The 18,604-nt window shown below is 45.8% G+C and overlaps 1 protein-coding gene across 1 annotated transcript in view; it reads left to right on the forward strand.

Annotated features, from left to right (window-relative positions):
* unm_hu7910 (un-named hu7910) overlaps window positions 1-18,604 on the forward strand; it is a 397,894-nt gene that overhangs the window by 339,636 nt on the left and 39,654 nt on the right. The window contains 3 exon segments of the mRNA XM_070891910.1: window positions 7,436-7,534; window positions 11,523-11,612; window positions 12,463-12,600. Coding sequence (XP_070748011.1) covers window positions 7,436-7,534; window positions 11,523-11,612; window positions 12,463-12,600 — 327 coding nt within the window.

The following is an 18,604-nucleotide window of genomic DNA, read 5'->3' on the forward strand; positions in this document are numbered from 1 at the left end:
AATGTATTCAAGTTTGCTGATGATAAAAAGCTAGGTGAGAAAGTAAGCTGTGAGGAGGACACAAAGAGCATTCAAAGGGATATAGACAGGTTAAGTGAGTGGGCAATAAGGTGACAGATGAAGTATAATGTGGGGAAATTTGAGATTCACTTTAGTAGGAAAAATAGAAATACAGAATATTGGCCCCAAGTTTCCACATGATTTGCTCCTGATTTTTAGGGGCAACTGGTGTAGAACGGAGTATCTTAGAAATCGGAATTCTCGTCATTTAGTTTGCTCCAGTTCTAGTCAGTTAGAACAGTTTCACTTTGGAACAGAATTTTTTTCAAAAGGGGGCGTGTCCGGCCACTTACGCCTGTTTTCAAAGTTTCGTCAATGAAAACTTACTCCAAACTAACTTAGAATGGAGTAAGTGAAGATTTTTGTACGCTCGAAAAAAACCTTGTCTACACTTTAGAAAATCAGGCGTAGGTTACAAATCAGGCGTAGGGAATGGGGGGGGGGGGGTTTAAAGGGAAGTTTACAAACATTAAACACTTCCGTTTTACAAATAAAGAGCCATCATCAACAATAAATGATAAATACATCAATAAATCAATCAAAAAAAATTAATAAGAAATAATTTTTTTTTTAAATCAATAAATAGAACATTTTCTACTTACTGACTGCAGCACTGGGAGCCCTCCAACAGCGTGCTGGGATGCCCCCCCCCCCCCCCCCAGTGTGTGTCTGTCAGTGTCTCTATCTCTCTGTCTATCTGTGTGTGTCTCTCATTCTCTGTCTGTCAGTGTCTGTGTTTCTGACAGCGAGGGGAGTGGGGTAGAGGGAGCAGGGGGAAGGATGGGGGAGATGGGGGGGAAGGAAGGAGATGGGGGGGGGGGGAAGGAGATGGGGGGGGGGGGAAGGAGATGGGGGGCGGGAAAGGAGATGGGGGCCGGGAAAGGAGATGGGGGGCGGGAAAGGAGATGGGGGGGGGGGAGAAAGGAGATTTGGGGGGGGGGGGGGGGGGAAACGGGCCGGGCCCGAGACTTCGGGCAGGGCCCGTCCCCAGCACCAGATTTACAGGTAGGTGGCGTTGGGTCGGGTCGGGGGGTGTGGTGGGAGAGAGGTCGGTTCGGTTCGGGGGGAGGGAGGGAGGGAGAGGGAGAGGGAGGTCAGGTCGGATCCAGTCCGGCGGGTCCGGGGGCAGGGGGGGGGTGGTGGAAGCGGAGGTCGGGTCCGGTCCAGGGGCGGGGGGTGGAAGCGGGGGTGGAAGCGGGAGTCGGGTCGGTGTTGGGTCCGGGCGGGAGTCGGGTCGGGTCCAGTCCGGTCCGGGGGCGGGGGGGGAGCGGGTGTCGGGTCCGGTCCGGGGGCGGGAAGCGGGAGTCAAGTCGGGTCGGGAGGAAGCAGGAGCTGGCCGTGGGAGGAGCCTTATTCATGCAGCCCCAGTGAGGCCATTCGGCCAGAGCTAGGGGCTACGTGCTTCGGGCCCCTCCCACACAGTTTTGGGCGCCTGGAGCTACTGCACATGCGCGCCCACTGTAGCGTGCATGTGCAGAGGTCCAGGCACTGTTTTCAGCGCAGGGACCTGGCTCTGCCCCCTACTGCTCGTGCTGCGCTGCGCCGAGCTGCAAACAACCTGCGGGGAGCTGGAGAATCTGGACGGTTTTTTTAGGCGCACTTTGTGGCGCGAAAAACGGGCGTCCAGGTCGGGACTGCGCCGTTCTAGGCGCGGCTCGAAACTTGGGCCCATTAAATGGTGAGAAACTATTAAATGTTGGTGTTCAGAGAGATTTAGGTGTCCTCGTACAGGAAACACAGTTGACCTTCAATTAAGAAAGCAAATGGTATGTTGGCCTTTATTACAAGTAGATTGGAGTACAAGAGTAAGGAAATCTTGCTGCAATTGTATAGAGCTTTGGTGAGACCATACCTGGAGTACTGTGCACAGTTTTGATGATCTTATCTGAAGAAGGATATACTTGCCTTAAAGGCAGTGCAGCGAAGATTCATTAGATTGATTCCTGGGATGAGAGGGTTGTGCTATGAAGAAAGATTGAGTAGTTTTGGCCTATACTTTTCGAGTTTAGAAAAATGAGAGGTAATCTCATTGAAACATATAAGATTCTGAGGGGGATTGACTGGGTAGGTATTGAGAGGTTGATTCCCTGGCTGGAGAGTCTAAAACTAGGGGGGTATAGTTTCAGGACAAGGGCTCGGCCATTTAAGACGCAATGAAGAATTTCTTCACTCAGGGTTGTGAATCTTTAGAATTCTCTACCCCAAAGGGCTGTGGATGTTGAATCGTTGAGTATATTCAAGACTGAAATAGACAGAATTTTGGACTTTAGGGGAATCAATGGATATGGAGATCGGGCGGGAAATTGGAGTTGAGGTCGAAGATCAACCACGATCTTGTTGAATGGCGGAGCAGGCTCGAGGGGCCATATGGCTTATTCCTGCTCCTAATTGTTAAAGAAACATAGACATAGAAACATAGAAAATAGGTGCAGCAGTAGGCCATTTGGCCCTTTGAGCCTGCACCACCAGTCAATATGATCATGGCTGATCATGCAACTTCAGTACCCCATTCCTGCTTTCTCTCCATACCCCTTGATCCCTTCAGCCGTAAGGGCCATATCCAAATCCCTTTTGAATATATCCAATGAACTGGCCTTAACAACTTTCTGTGGTAAAGAATTCCACTGGTTCACAATTCTCTGAGTGAAGACGTTTTTCCTCATCTCGATCCTAAATGGCTTACCCCTTATCCTTAGACTGTGACCCCTGGTTCTGGACTTCCCTAACATCGGGAACATTTTTCCTGCATCTAACCTGTCCAATCCCGTCAGAATTTTATATATTTCTATGAGATCCCCTCTCATTCTTCTAAATGCCAGTGAATATAAGCCTAGTCAATCCAGTTTTTCTTCATATGTAAGTCCTGCCATCCCGGGAATCAGTATGGTGAACCTTCGCTGCACTCCCTCAATAGCAAGAATGTCCTTTCTCAGATTAGGAGACCAAAACTACACGATATTCAAGGTGTAGCCTCATCAAGGTCCTGTACAACTGCAGTAAGACCTCCCTGCTCCGATATTCAATTCCTCTCGCTATGAAGGCCAACATGCCATTTGCCGCCTTCACTGCCTGCTGTACCTGCATGCCAACTTTCAATGACTGCTGTACCATGACACCCAGGTCTCCGTACACCTCCCCTTTTCCTAATCTGTCACCATTCAGATAATATTCTGCCTTCCTGCTTTTGCCACCAAAGTGGATAACCTCATATTTATCTACATTATACTGCATCTGCCATGCATTTGCCCACTCACCTAACCTGTCCAAGTCACCTTGTACCCTTTTAGCATCCTCCTCGCAGCTCACACTGCCACCCAGCTTAGTGTCATCTGCACACTTGGAGATATTACATTCAATTTCTTCGTCTAAATCATTAATGTATATTGTAACTAGCTGGGGTCCCAGCACTGAACCTTGCGGTACCCCACTAGTCACTGCCTGCCATTCTGAAAAGGACCTGTTCATTCCTACTCTTTGCTTCCTGTCTGCCAACCAGTTCTCTATCCATGTCAGTACATTACCCCCAATACCATGTGCTTTAATTTTGCACACTAATCTCTTGTGTGGGTCCTTGTCAAAAGTCTTTTGAAAGTCCAAATACACCACATCCACTGGTTCTCCCTCAAAAGTTACATCCTCAAAAAATTCTCGAAGGTTTGTCAAGCATGATTTCCCTTTCATAAATCCATGCTGACTTGGACTGATCCTGTCACTGCTTTCCAAATGCGCTGCTATTACATCTTTAATAATTGATTCCAACATTTTCCCCACTACCGATGTCAGGTTAACCGGTCTATAATTCCCTGTTTTCTCTCTCCCTCCTTTTTTAAAAAGTGGGGTTGCATTAGCTACCCTCCAATTCATAGGAACTGATCCAGAGTTTATAGAATGTTGGAAAATGACCATCAATGCATCCACTATTTCTAGGGCCACTTCCTTAAGTACTTTGGGATGCAGACTATCAGGCCCTGGGGATTTATCGGCCTTCAATCTCATCAATTTCCCTTGCACAGTTTCCTGACTAATAAGGATTTCCTTCAGTTCCTCATTTTCGTTATACCCTCGGCCCCCTAGTATTTCCAGAAGGTTATTTGTGTCTTCCTTTGTGAAGACAGAACCAAAGTATTTGTTCAATTGGTCTGCCATTTCTTTGTTCCCCATTATAAATTCACCTCATTCTGACTGCAAGGGACCTATATTTGTCTTCACTAATGTTTTTCTCTTCACATATCTATAGAAGCTTTTGTAATCAGTTTTTATGTTCCCTGCAAGCTTACTCTTATAATCTATTTTCCCCCTCTTAATTAAACCCTTTGTCCTCCTCAGTTGCATTCTAAATTTCTCCCAGTGCTCAGGTTTGCTGCTTTTTCTGACCAATTTATATGTTTCTTCCTTGGATTTAGCACTATCCCTAATTTCCCTTGTTACCCACGGTTGAGCCATCTTCCCCTTTTTATTTTTACGCCAGACAGGGATGAACAATTGTTGAAGTTCATCCATGTAATTTTTAAATGTCTGCCATTGCGTATCCACCGTCAACCCTTTAAGTATCATTCGCCAGTCTATCCTAGCCAATTCACGTCTCATACCATCGAAGTTATCTTTCTTTAAGTTCAGGACCCTAGTCTCTGAATTAACTGTGTCATACTCCATCTTAATGAAGAATTCTACCATATTATGGTCACTCTTCCCCAAGGGGTCTCACACAACAAGATTGCTAATTAATCCTCTCTCATTACACAACACCCAGTCTAGGATGGCCAGCTCTCTAGTCGGCTCCTTAACATATTGGTCTCGAAAACCATCCCTTATACACTCCAGGAAATCCTCCTCCACTGTATTGCTACCAGTTTGGTTAGCCCAATCTGTATGTAGATTAAAGTCACCCATGATAACTGCGCACACCCCTAATTTCCTGTTTGATGCCATCCCCAATCTCACTACTAGTGTTTGGTGGTCTGTACACAACTCTCATTAGCGTTTTCTGCCCTTTGGTGTTCCGCAGCTCTACCCATACAGATTCCACATCATCCAAGCTAATGTCCTTCCTTACTATTGCGTTAATCTCCTCTTTAACCAGCAACACTACCCAACCTCCTTTTCCTTTCTGCCTATCCTGCCTGAATATTGAATATCCCTGGATGTTGAGCTCCCAGCCTTGGTCACCCTGGAGCCATGTCTCCGTAATCCCAATTACATCATATCCGTTAACAGCTGTCTGCGCAGTTAATTCATCCACCTTATTACGAATGCTCTTCATATTGAGACACAGAGCCTTCAGGCTTATTTTTTTTAACACTCTTTGTTCTTTTAGAATTATGTTGTAATGTGGCCTTTTTTGATTTATGCCTTTGATTTCTCTGCGATGCACTTTTACTTATCTCCTTTCTACCTTTTGCTTCTGCCCCCATTTTACTTCCCTGTGTCTCCTTGCATAGATTCCCATCCCCCTGCCATATTAGTTTAAACCCTCCCCAACAGCACTAGCAAACACTCCCCTGGGACATCGGTTCCGGTCCTGCCCAGGTGCAGACCGTCCGGTTTGTACTGGTCCCACCTTCCCCCAGAACCAGTTCCAATGTCCCAGGAATTTGAATTCCTCCCTCTTGCACCATTTCTCAAGCCACATATTCATCTTAACTATCCTGCTATTTCTACCCTGACTAGCACGTGGCACTGGTAGCAATCCTGAGATTACTACTTTTGAGGTCCTACCTTTTAATTTAACTCCTAGCTCCCTAAATTCATCCTTTAGGACCTCATCCCATTTTTTACAAATATCGTTGGTACCTATATGCACCATGACAACTGGCTGTTCACCCTCCCCCTCCAGAATGTCCTGTAGCCGCTCCGAGACATCCATGACCCTTGCACCAGGGAGGCAACATACCATCCTGGAGTCTCGATTGCGGCCGCAGAAACACCTGTCCCACTTACAATAGAATCCCCTACCACTAAAGCTCTCCCACTCTTTTTCCTGCCCTCCTGTGCAGCAGAGCCACTCATGGTGCCATGAACTTGGCTGCTGCTGCCTTCCCCTGATGAGCCATCTCCCCCATCAGTATCCAAAGCGGTGTATCTGTTTTGGAGGGAGATGACCGCAGGGGACTCCTGCACTACCTTCCTACTCCTGCTTTGCCTGATGGTCACCCATCCCCTATCTGCCTTTGTAACCTTTACCTGTGATGTGACCAACTCACTAAACGTGCTATTCATATCATCCTCAGCATCGCGGATGCTCCAGAGTGAATCCATGCGCAGCTCCAGTGCTGCAATGCGGTCTGACAGGAGCTGCAGCTGGACACACTTCCCACACACATAGTAGTCAGGGATACTGGAAGTTTCCCACATAGCACAGGAGGAGCATGACATGGGTCTGGGCTCTCCTGCCATGACTTAACCCTTAAATTAACTTAATTTGGCAACAATGCCAAAGGTTTCTTACTGATAAGAAAAGAAAAAAGTTAAAGAAAAAAGAAAAACTACTCACCAATCAGTTCTTACTTACTTACTTACTTACATCAATGCCAAATGATTCCTACCGAAAGAAAAGAAAAAGATCTTAATCCCCCACATGTCCTTTAATAAAGTGATTTCAATGAACATAAGAATCATGTGAAAGGCAACCTCCCATACCATGAAAAAAAGGTATTTATGAAAATAGGAGTCAGAAAAGCAGTGTGGTTTACATGACAATCCACTCACACAAGTGATGTTTCTGATGATTTCCCTTTTCAGTGATCTGCCTATTACTGATTCACTGTCAGCCAGCAATTAGTGTTCACTCAGGCTAGTTAGCAGACCCATCTTAGAAATGTTTATTTGATACAGTTTAAATATATTTGCACAGGAAATCATCAAGATTAATTCGGTTTGAAAGAAAGACAGACTTACATTTATATAACGCTTTCACGACCACAGTACATCCCAAAGCACCTTACAGTCAATTAAGTACTTTTTGCAGTGTAATCACTGTTATAATGTAGGAAACACAGTAGCCAATTTGTGCACAGCCAACTCCCAAAAACAGCAATGTGATAATGACCAAATAATCTGTTCTAATGATGTTGATTGAGGGATAAATATTCGCCAGAACACTGGGGATAACTCCCCTGCTCTTCCTCAAAATAGTGCCATGGGATCTTTTACATCCACCTGAGAGAGCAGACGGGGCCTCGGTTTAACGTCTCATCTGAAAGACAACAATGCAGCACTCCCTCACTGGAGTGTCAACCTAGATTTTTATGCTCAGTCTCTGGAGGGGGACTTGAACCCAAAACCTTCGTTCTCAGACAATGGTGCTACCAACTGAGCCACGGCTAAATAGGTAGTTCACTTTTATCTTACATTTCAGCAAAGTGATGTGTTGTTGCAGGTTCTGGCCCTTGCTCCAAATGATGGATTTGCTAAAGTTCATTACGGATTCATCCTCAAAGCTACAAATCAGATAGCTGAGAGCATTCCATATCTTAAGGTAAGCACTGCACTGGCAAGGTTAATTCATCAAGGATAAAAGCAGAAAGTGCTGGAAATACTCAGCTGGTCAGGCAGCATCTCTGGAAAGAGAAACCGGGTTAACTCTGTTTCTCTCTCCACAGATGCTGCCTGACCTGCTGAGTATTTCCAGCATTTTCTGTTTTTATTTCAGATTTCCAACATCTGCAGTATTTTGCTTTTGTATTAATTCATCTAGAGTTGGATGTTGCCGCATGTTTGATCACCAGAACCCAGTCAGGTGGTTAGAATACAAGTTACTATTCTAGTATGACTGTTAATACAGCGAACTAAAATGGTAATGATAACCCAGCCGTTCCACCAAATCCTGATTTACACTACATTTCCTGCTTAATACCAGGTGCATTAATTTTTGAAGCCCATCTGAGCTGACCTTGTGCTGCCTTCACAGCAAATCAGTGCCTTACAACTATCATTTGTGTGCTTGGTAAATTTGAATTGTGGCATAGTGACTCTGTTGGCACATACACAGGGATGCATTGTATATTAGCAAAATGTTGTGGACTGTTCAAATCAGTTTCATGTTCATTGCTGACAGTGTGAAGCTAAGAGGTGAGGAGAGCTATTTTTATCCTAATATCTTTATTCAAGTGGGAGTTAGATAACGTTTTCATTATTGCTTCATGTAACCTTAAAGTTGATAGTACAAATAGGTTTGCAGAGGAAATGACTAAATTGTGTTGGAAATGTTGGTGTGGTGCTGAGACAGTAGGAGTGTTCTTTTAAGGTTTCCAGTGCATGGCCAGAGAAATGTCGGAAAACTGCATTCTGCCATCACATAATGCTGCTTCGTTCAAAGTGGAACAAGATTTAATTCCCATGTCCTTAGTGAGTGAAAAATCACATTGCTGCTCAGCTTGTGCAGTTACTAGTTTATTAGACTGAGCAGTCATGAGATTCAAGTGCATTTTTGCCAGTTTGCTACATTATTTAAACGGGAACAAAAGCACAGTGGTTATGTTACTGGACCAGTAATCCAGAGGCCTGAACTAATGATCTGGAGACATCAGTTCAAATCCCACCATGACAGCTAGTGAATTTAAATTCAGTTCATTAAAAAAATCTGCATCAGTGGTGACATTTAAACTGCAAGATTTTGTAAAAATCCATCTATTTTTTTAGAATGTCTTTTGGGAAGGAAACCTGGTCTGGCCTAAATGTGACTTCAGACCCCACAGATGTGGTTAACTGCCCTGTGAAATGGTCCAGCAAGCCACTCAGTTGTACCAAACCGCTACTACTAATAAAACCGGATGGACCACCCAGTAGCGACCTCGGCACCGGACATGACTAAGGCACCCCAAGCGCAGTTGACCCTGCACAGTCCTCATCATTAACATTTGGGGACTTGTGCCAAAATTGGGAGACCTGACCCACTGGCAGGACAGACCAGTAGAGGAGGCAGCACAGTGATATACAGTTGGGAGGGAGTGGCCCTGGGAGTCCTCAACATTGACTCCAGACCCCATGAAGTCTAATGGCATCAGGTCAACCATGGGCAAGGAAACCACCTAGGGCCTTCCCTCAGCTGATGAATCAGTACTCCTCCATGTTGAACACCACTTGGAAGAAGCACTAAGGGCACAGAACATACTCTGGATGGGGAACTTCAATGTCCATTACCAAGTGTGGCTTGGTAGCACCACTGGTCCAATAGCACCACTGGCCGAGTCCTGAAGGACATAGCTGCCAGACTGGGCCTGCAACAGGTGGTGAGAGAACCAACACGAGGGACCTACTTGACCTCGTCCTCCCCAATTTACCTGTCGCAGATGTATCTGTCCACAACCATATTGGTAGCAGTGACCACCGCACAGTCCTTGCAGAGACGAAATCCCCTCTTCACATCGAGGACAGCATGTTGTGTGGTACTACCACTGTAAATAGGATAGATTCAGAACAGATCCAGCAGTTCAAACTGGGTATCCATGAGATGCTGCGGGCCATCAGCAGCAGCAGAATTGTATTCCACCACAATCTGTAACCTATGGCCCAGCATATCCCTCACTCGACCATTACCATCAAGCCAAGGGACCAATCTTGGATGAATGAGGAGTTTAGAAGAGCATGACAAGAACAGCACCAGGTGTATCTAAAAATGAAGTGCCGACCTGGTGACGCTACAGCACAGGACTGCATACATGCTAAACAGTGGAAACAGCATCCTGTAAACTGAGCTAAGTGATCCCACAACCAACTGATCAAATCAAAGCTCTGCAGTCCTGCCACATCCAGTCGTGAATGGTGGTGGACAATTAAGCAACTAACGGGAGGAGGAGGCTCCATGAATATCCCCATCCTCAATGATGGCGGAGCCCAGCTCGTGAGTGCAAGATTCATAACCATCTTCAGCCAGAAGTGCCAAGTGGATGATCCATCTCTGCCTCCTCCTCAGGAGCCCACCATCTCAGAAACCAGTCTTTAACCAATTCGTTTCACTCCACATATATCAAGAAACGGCTGAGCACACTGGATACCACAATGGCTATGAGTCCTGACAATATCCCAGCTGTCGTGCTGAAGACTTGTGCTCCAGAACTAGCCGCGCCTCTAGCCAAGCTGTTCCAGTACAGCTGCACTGGCATCTACCTGGCAATGTGGAAAATTGCCCAAATGTGTCCTATCCGCAAAAAGCAGGATAAATCCAATCCAGCCAAATACCACCCCATCAGTCTGCTCTCAATCATCAGCAAAGCTATGGAAGGTGTCATCAACAGTGCTATCAAGCAGCACTTACTCACCAATAACCTGCTAATCGATGCTCAGTTTGGGTTCCACCAGGACTACTTGGCTCCAGACTTCATTACAGCCTTGGTCCAAACATGGACATAAGTTGAATTCCAGAGGTGAGGTGAGAGTGACTGCTGTTGACATCAAGGCAGCATTTGAGAGTGTGACATCAAGGAGCTCTAGTAAAATTGAAGTCAGTGGGAATCTGGGAGAAAACTCTCTCCTGGCTGAAGTCACACCTCGCACAAAGGAAGATGGTTGTGGTTGTTGGAGGCCAATCATCTCAGCCCCCAGACATCTCTGCAGGAGTTCCTCATGGCAGTCTCCGCCCAACGTTCTTCATCAATGACCTTCCCTCCATCATAAGGTCAGTAGTGGGGATGTTTTCTGATGATTGCACAGTGTTCAGTTCCATTAGTAACTCCTCAGATAATGAAACAGTCTATGCCCGCAAGCAGCAAGACCTGAACAACATTTAGGCTAGGGCTGAAGTGTCAAGTAACATTCGTGCCATACAAGTGCCAGGCAACGACGATCTCTAGCAAGAGAAAGTCTGACCAACACCCCTTGACATTTAACAGTATTATCATCGTTGAATCCCCTACCATCAGCATTCTGGGGGTCACACATGGGCCAGAAACTTAATTGGACCAGCCACATAAATACTGTGACTACAAAAGCAGGTCAAAGGTTGGGTATTCTGCGGCGAGTGACTCACCTTCTGAACAACATTTCTTCCAACCGACGCGGCTGTGCAACTCTGCCTGTCCCGTGCAGTCTGGGACCGGCTTTTTCAAAATTAAGTTTCGCACATGAATGGGCCACACAGCCCCCTAAAGGGGCCGCGCACCCAGTCACACACCGTTCCTTCATTGTTGCTGGTTCAAAGACCTGGAACTCCCTCCCTAATTACACTGTGGGAGTTCCTTCACTCCACCAACTGCAGTGGTTCAAGAAGGAGGCTCACCACCACCACCACCTTCTCAAGGGCAATTAGGAATGGGTAATAAATGCTGGCCTTGCCAGCGAAGCCGACATCCCATTGAATTACTTTTTAAACTAGTTGCACTGGCAGTGGTTCCTTCAGGGAAACAACAAGGTTTGCAATAAAATAGATACAAAGTCAAGTGTATACCACCTTGTGAGTATTGAGGCATGTAATTTTAGTGTGGTGACTGTGATATAAACAGATTAAAAAAAATATATAATCTCTCCAGGAAGGATTAATATCTGGGGATCCCGGTACTGATGATGGACGTTTTTACTTCCACTTGGGAGATGCATTGCAGAGAGTGGGCGATCAAGAGGTGAGTGAAACTGCAAGTTTCCATTTTTATGTAAATAGGTTAATAGAATCTATTCATCAAAAACTCAATTAAGATCACAGATGCATTTGGGTGATGCATTTCTGCCAAAATATCATCTCATATGCACACTAAAATAATAAAATTGGTTAAAAGTACATTGAAATTCTGCTGAATGAAAGATTGAAAATCCTGCTTTCAATATTTTGTTGTAATAGGCTTTTAGTAAAAATAATTGCCTGGCTCTGATTGGGTTAACCTTCCAAGTAAAGTTAAAGCTGCACTAAACATATCTCCTAAATTGGATTTTTTAAATATATATCAGCCCTTTTTTTATCTCATCCTTGGATATGCTTCACATATTGCTTTTGCTGGCCCCTCTCTTTCTTCCACCTCTAGTGTTGTATCCTCAGATATTGCAAAGAAAAATCTATGATTTTCAATCGATTCAAATCCATGCAGTGTACTCAAACCAGTTTGAGCTAAGTTCTATTTTTAATCGAGGTCACAAATGCCAATTAATAATCTAGCCCCGGATAATAAGACTAGTTTAATGCAGCAATAGGAAAGCTCATTTTCATGTCGCTGTTGGCAAAACAAGTTCACTTTTCAATAGTCAGGATATGATTGATTAATTTATCTGGGAAAGTAATCCAATCTATAATTGGTGAAATAAAAGAATCTTAAACACGTAATTTAAGTGTTTTGGAATTTTTCCATAGCTTTATTTTTAATGCTCTCAGTGCAGTTAGCAGTGAAGGAGTTGGTGGTCAGTGGGAACAACAGACTTGCTGACAACATTTTTTGGTATGATTTATGATATGAATAGCTTTATGGTTCATTTGATCCACAGGCATACAAGTGGTATGAGCTGGGACACAAAAGGGGTCACTTTGCATCAGTATGGCAGCGTTCACTCTACAATGTGAATGGACTTAAGGCTCAGCCCTGGTGGATGACTAAAGAAACAGGGTATACTGAACTGGTGAAGGTATGTGCATTTATAATGACTGTGTTCCGAGTAATCCAACAACAGTTTGCATTTGCATAGTGTCTTTAACATAGGAAAACGTCACAAGGCATTTCGCAGAAGCGTAATCAGACAAATTGACACTGAGTTGAAGGAGGAGATATTGGAAGGGGGGACTAAAAGCTTGGTCAAACTGGCAGGTGGAGATGTTTAGGTAGGGAATTCCAGAGCTTGGGGAATTGACAGCTGAAGGCATGTCTAACAATGGTGGGGCGAAGGGAGTGGAGATGCAGGGGGGGCCAGAGTTGGGGGAACACAGATCTTGGCGTGTTGTAGGGTTGGAGGAGGTTACAGACATAGCAAAGGATCCTCAGTTAAATAGTTGATCACATGGTCATAAGACATTCAGTAATTGAGCTATTAGACTTTTAAGGGTGACATCAGATAGACAGAGACTACGATCACATATTTAAATTTATTCATCAGATATTTCAAGGACATAACATATAACTGCTGTTTATTTTATAACTGTATATTGTTTCACCCTACCCATTCCCTCTACAGCTTAAATTAACGTTTGTCTTCCTCTTTTGTGATGCACCATTTCCCAAGCAGCTGTCATATCTGTGCCAACCTTTTACTAGGGCCATCCAAAACTAATTCCACTGCCCTGCAGTCTCTCCTGTATTTCTCTCTGCTTCAAATACTTATCAATTTTTCCTGTAAGATGTACTGGTCTCTGCATCAACCATTTCCTGTGGCAAAGTATTCTATATTCGCCTAGTTTCTGTAAAGAAACTTTTTCCTCTTTCCTCACTCTTAGTGACAATGTTAAATTGATATTCGCTCATTCATTGACACCCCACACAGAGGAAATAGCCTTTCCCCATTCATGCTATCAAAACTCTTCACAATTTTAAATACCTCCTCGCCTTCTGTGCTTCAGTGGAAATAGCCTTAGTATCTTGCGTTGCCTGTCATAACAACAGTGTCCTAACCCTGCCATTATCCTGGTGACTCTGTGTTCTCCACTCTCGCAGACTTTAATGACCTTTCTGTAACTGTGGTCAATTCAATGCCTTGTACAATTTATTATTACTTATTTACTCTTGTTTTCTGTGCCCCTATTTCTAAAACCCCCAAATGCTGTTGGCCTTGTTCGTGGCTTTATCTACCTGCATTCTCACTTTCATGAAGTATTTGAATGCCTAGATCTCTCTGTTCGTCCACATTTTTCAATGTCATTCCATTGAATGTATTCTTGCTTTTCTTGTTTTTTCTCTGTGTATTACCTCACACTTAACTGTATTAACATACCTGCCACCTGTCTTCCCATTCCGCCAAATCATTGTCATTGTTTGCCAAACCCCCGACATTTGTGTCATCTGCACATTTTAAGATCGTGTTCCCGAGACCCGAGTTCAATTTATCTATATATACTGACAACAAAAGTGAACCCAATACTGACAACAAAAATGAACCCATTACTGACTCCTTGAATATACACTTCAAACCCTTCTCCAGTCCACCTCCCATTTATCTTGACGCTTGGCTTCATGTCAGCCAACTTTCTATCCATCCAGCTCCATTTCCTATTATACCATGGGACTGAACTGTTCTAACAAGCCTCTTGTGGGACACTTTATTGAATGCTTTCTGGAGATCTGTAGAAGAAAGAAAGTCTTGGATTTATATAGCATCTTTCATGACCACCGGACATCTCAAAACGCTTTAGAGCCAATTAAGTACTTTTGGAGTGTAGTCACTGTTATAATGTAGGAAATACACTGCATAGAAATTACAATTGAGGAGCAGACTATTTGGCCCAACCAGTTGGTATCGGCTTTTACCGTTTCTGCATCCCTACACTCTATTCATTAGTCAGTTCTTCAAAAAATTCTATGAAATTTGTTAAATATGACTTTCCTTTAACAAATCCATGCTGAAAGTCCTTGATTACAACAGTAAAGAAATGAGTTGGTTGCAAAGTGCTTTGGAAGTCCTGAGGTTGTGAAAGGTGCTATATAAATGGTGCGATGCCACAGCCTTGCTTGACCCCGGTCTGCACTTGAATTGGGTCTGTGGTGGATCTGTTGGTAAGAATCATGGCTTGCATGTCATCGTGAAGCAATTGGAGGATGGTGAAGAATTTTTGAGAACAGCCGATTTGAGAAGGACATTCCATAATCCCTCCCGGTTGACAGAGTCGAAGGCCTTTGTGCAGTCAAAGAAAGCCATGTACAGAGGTGGTTGCTCCCTACATTTTTCTTGGATTTGTCGCGCGGTGAAGATCATGTCCGTTGTGCCCCTTAGTAGGCGGAATCCACATTGTGACTCTGGGAGGAGCTCTTCAGCCAGTGGGAGGAGATGATTGAGGAGGATTCTTGCGATGAGTTTCCCTGTGGAAGACAGCAGGGAAACTCCTCTGTAATTACCGCAGTCGGATTTGTCCCCTTTCTTGAAGATGGTCACAATTACGGCATCTTTGAGATCCCCAGACATGCTCGCCTCCTTCCAGATAAGAGAGATGAGGTCATGGATTCGTGCTGAGTACTTCTCCACCATGCTTCAGTACTTCGGCGGGGATTCAATCTGCTCCTGAGGCCTTGTTCTTTTTCAGTTGTCGGATGGCCTTTTCAATCTCATGTCAGGTTGGGATTGTGCCGAGGTGGTGACGGGTAGCATGCTGTGGGATGGAGTCAAGGACACTTACGTCAAAGACAGAGTCTTGGTTGAGAAGATCCTCGAAGTGCTCCTTCCAGTGGACATTGACTGCCTCTCTGTCCTTGATGAGCACCTCTCCGTTCTTGGCTCTCAGTGAAATAGGACCTTGAGTGCTTGGGCCTAGGTGGACTTGACTGCACTAAAAAATCCACGCACAGCGTGATTGTCAGCAAGGTGCTGGATCTCCTGCGCTTTTTCGATCCACCATTTGTTCTTTAAGTCACGAGTTTTTTGGACCTCTGCCTTCAGCTGTCTGTAGGTCTGCTTTTATTCAGTCAAGTTGTGGAATTGTTTCCAATTCAGAAATGCCTTGCGTTTGCAGTTTATTAGCTCCTAGATCTCCTGGTCATTATCATCGAACCAGTCTTGATGTTTTCTGGTAGAACCAAGAGTCTCTTCGCAGGTGCTAATTATGGTGGACCAGGCACGATGGACATTCTGTGGCTCCGTTTCATTGGAGGTTGTCAGGTTGTCTGTGAGGCATAGGCTGAGCAGTAATGCTGTTTCTGGCCGTGAAATGGGGCTTCCAGGATTTAGTGCCCGGCCGGAAGTTTCACACATGGTTTTGTGGCAGCGCAAAAACTTACTGCCCCGCCCTCTGTTTTGACCGACAGTATGATGTAAATCGTCGTGCAACGCTGCGCTAGCGCCCCGGATGGAATTTTCAGCCTTAACGCCTCATTTAATGCCCCAGGAAACGACTGAAAAATCTAGGCAGTCCCAGGGTGCAGCAGGCGCTATTGGCGGCATATTTAAACAGAGGCTGGAGGATCTTACATCGCAGTTGTCAGTGACTGCTACGGTTGCACGCAGAATACTGTGTGAGGCTCCGAGTTGCAAACAACACTTTTACGTGCCATAACACTTTGCTACACGGTCAGTGAGAGATTTCAATGGGGGCAATGCTAGTTCGCCATCAAATCATGCTGGTTGCTATTGGCAGGTGGCTTCAAGCTGGAAGAAGGGTTCTTGGCCATGTTGGGCCACGAAATCGAAGAGGTCGCAGACATTTGGTGAGGAGGCCTTACGCCCCACAGGTTTACAGGGAGCATCGCTCATACCTCCACATCTCTCATGCGCAGTGCGTTCGAAGGTTGTACTTCCGAAAAGAAGTACTGACTGAGTGAGATATGCCAGCTCCTATAGGCAGACCTACAGCCTACCTGCGCCAACAGGACTGCGCTGCCCTTCGAGGTGAAGGTGACTGTGGCAATGGCCTTCTATGCCTCCGGCTTCTTCCAGCCAACAGCATGGGACATACGCAGCATCTCGCAGCACACTGCACATTGCACATTGCTGCATTCGCCAGGATACAAGGGCACTGTATGCCTGCAGAATGGACTTCATAAAGTTCCCAATGAGCAGGGACAGCCAGAATGAGAGGGCTCGAGGGTTTGGATGATTTGCAGGCTTCCTTAAGGTTCAAGGTGCCATTGACTGTACACACATTTCCTTGCGAGCACCATCACACAATGCAGAGCCCTTCAGAAACAGAAAGGGATACCACACCCTAAACGTACAGCTGGTCTGCGACCACACTCAGCGTATCCTCACAGTGAATGCCCACTATCCAGGGAGCACACATGGTGCTTTCATCTTGCGTGAGAGCTATTGTGTTCCTAACACAGATGAAACTGCACACAGGGAGGTTAAAGTAACAGTGACCTCAGTCTTTATTAAGACACTCCAGAGTGAGGAGCAGGCCTTAGAGGCCGGCTTATATGCAGTGCTCCCAAGGGATGCTGGGATCCCCTGGGACCTCAGGGGATGTGCTCCCTGGTGGCGGAATATGGGAGTGCATGCTTTACAGATACACAACAAGAGCAGTGTCTCACGAATGTTTCAGCGGCAAAGACAAGGTCAGAGCTGGCTAATAGGGGATAAAAGATACAGCCTGGCCGCCTGGTCATGACCCCACTCCGGAACCCTGCCACAGAAGCCGAGCAGCGCTATAATGTGAGCTATGCAGTCACCCGCAGCATCATCGAACAGACAGTTGGCGTGCTGAAGCAGTGCTTCCAATGCCTGGAGCACTCTGGAGGCAGCCTTCAATACGCCCCATAACTGGTCTCTGAGTTCATTGTCGTGTGCTGCATGCTACACATCTTGGCCATCATGAGGGGACTGACATTGCTAGTGGGGATTGCAGGACCACCTCAGCAGGAGGAGAACGAGGAAGAGGAGTCTGGCGAGGAATCCATTGCGCATCCATCATAACCATAGTGGAGGCAGCGTGGAGATGTGGCCACAGCAAGAGTCTTATATCGCAGCTCATCATTGGTTGAACGGGGAAGGTAGAGTTGCAGCATTGATTTGCTACTCTATGACACCGTGCTGGCTATTCTACAATTTATTCTGCGAATGATACATAAGACTCCAATTGTACAGATCAAACAAACATTTTTATCGGAATGCAACATTTACAATTTTTCCTCCCCCCAAAAACCCCAAACTATACAATGCTTAAAGACTATCAATGAACACAAAACTGTTCCCTGCAGTGAACAAAATGTTAACTAACACAAGACTGCTTCATGCAACAACACCATTGAAGATGAGTGCATTGCAATCACACAACTACATATAATGTGGACAATGGTACAGACATTCCTGGCAATGAAGGGTTGTTAGCCTTTAATGGGTTTTTGCAAGACTTCCCCCCCCCCCCCCCCCCCCCCCCCCCCCGCCGTCCCTTCAACCCCTTTCCATGCCTGCTGCTCCTCCTCAATTAATCCTAAGGGCATACAGCACGGCTGCTATGTTGGGGGGAGCCAGACAATGCAGACAGCATGTGAGGACACCCTGGACCAGCTCTTGGCCTGGAAGGCCCGACTTTGAACTGGGGCACCTCATCATCAGCGTGACCAGCCACAGGTGGCTGAGGTGTCAATTGTGTATGGTGCATGCTTGGCGAGCGAGTGGTTGCATCCGGAATACTGTCATCCAGAGGAATGACCTGTCATTTCCGTGGAGCCACTGACTCTCTGACAGGGCTGGGCCTTGGCAACCAGAGCACAATGTCCCCGTGGGACAGTGGGGAATGCAGAGAGTATGGAAGCAGACATGGACCGCATTATCTGGCCAAGCTGAAGCAAAGCTTGTGCCTGTGATGCGCCCGAGTCTGCGGTGTGATCAATGGTACGCGCCACACACTCTGGAACTCCACTGTCGCTGCTGGAGGCCACCAGCCTCTGTGTGTGGGCAGTGATGGCCTCTCTGGACTCACGACTCGTAACGACAATCTGGGACACTGCCTCCACAACAGTCGCAGTGAGCTTGTCAGTGCTCGCTGGGATCCATC

This window comes from Pristiophorus japonicus, chromosome 1 (assembly GCF_044704955.1).
Source record: "Pristiophorus japonicus isolate sPriJap1 chromosome 1, sPriJap1.hap1, whole genome shotgun sequence".
Classification (NCBI taxonomy): domain Eukaryota; kingdom Metazoa; phylum Chordata; class Chondrichthyes; family Pristiophoridae; genus Pristiophorus; species Pristiophorus japonicus.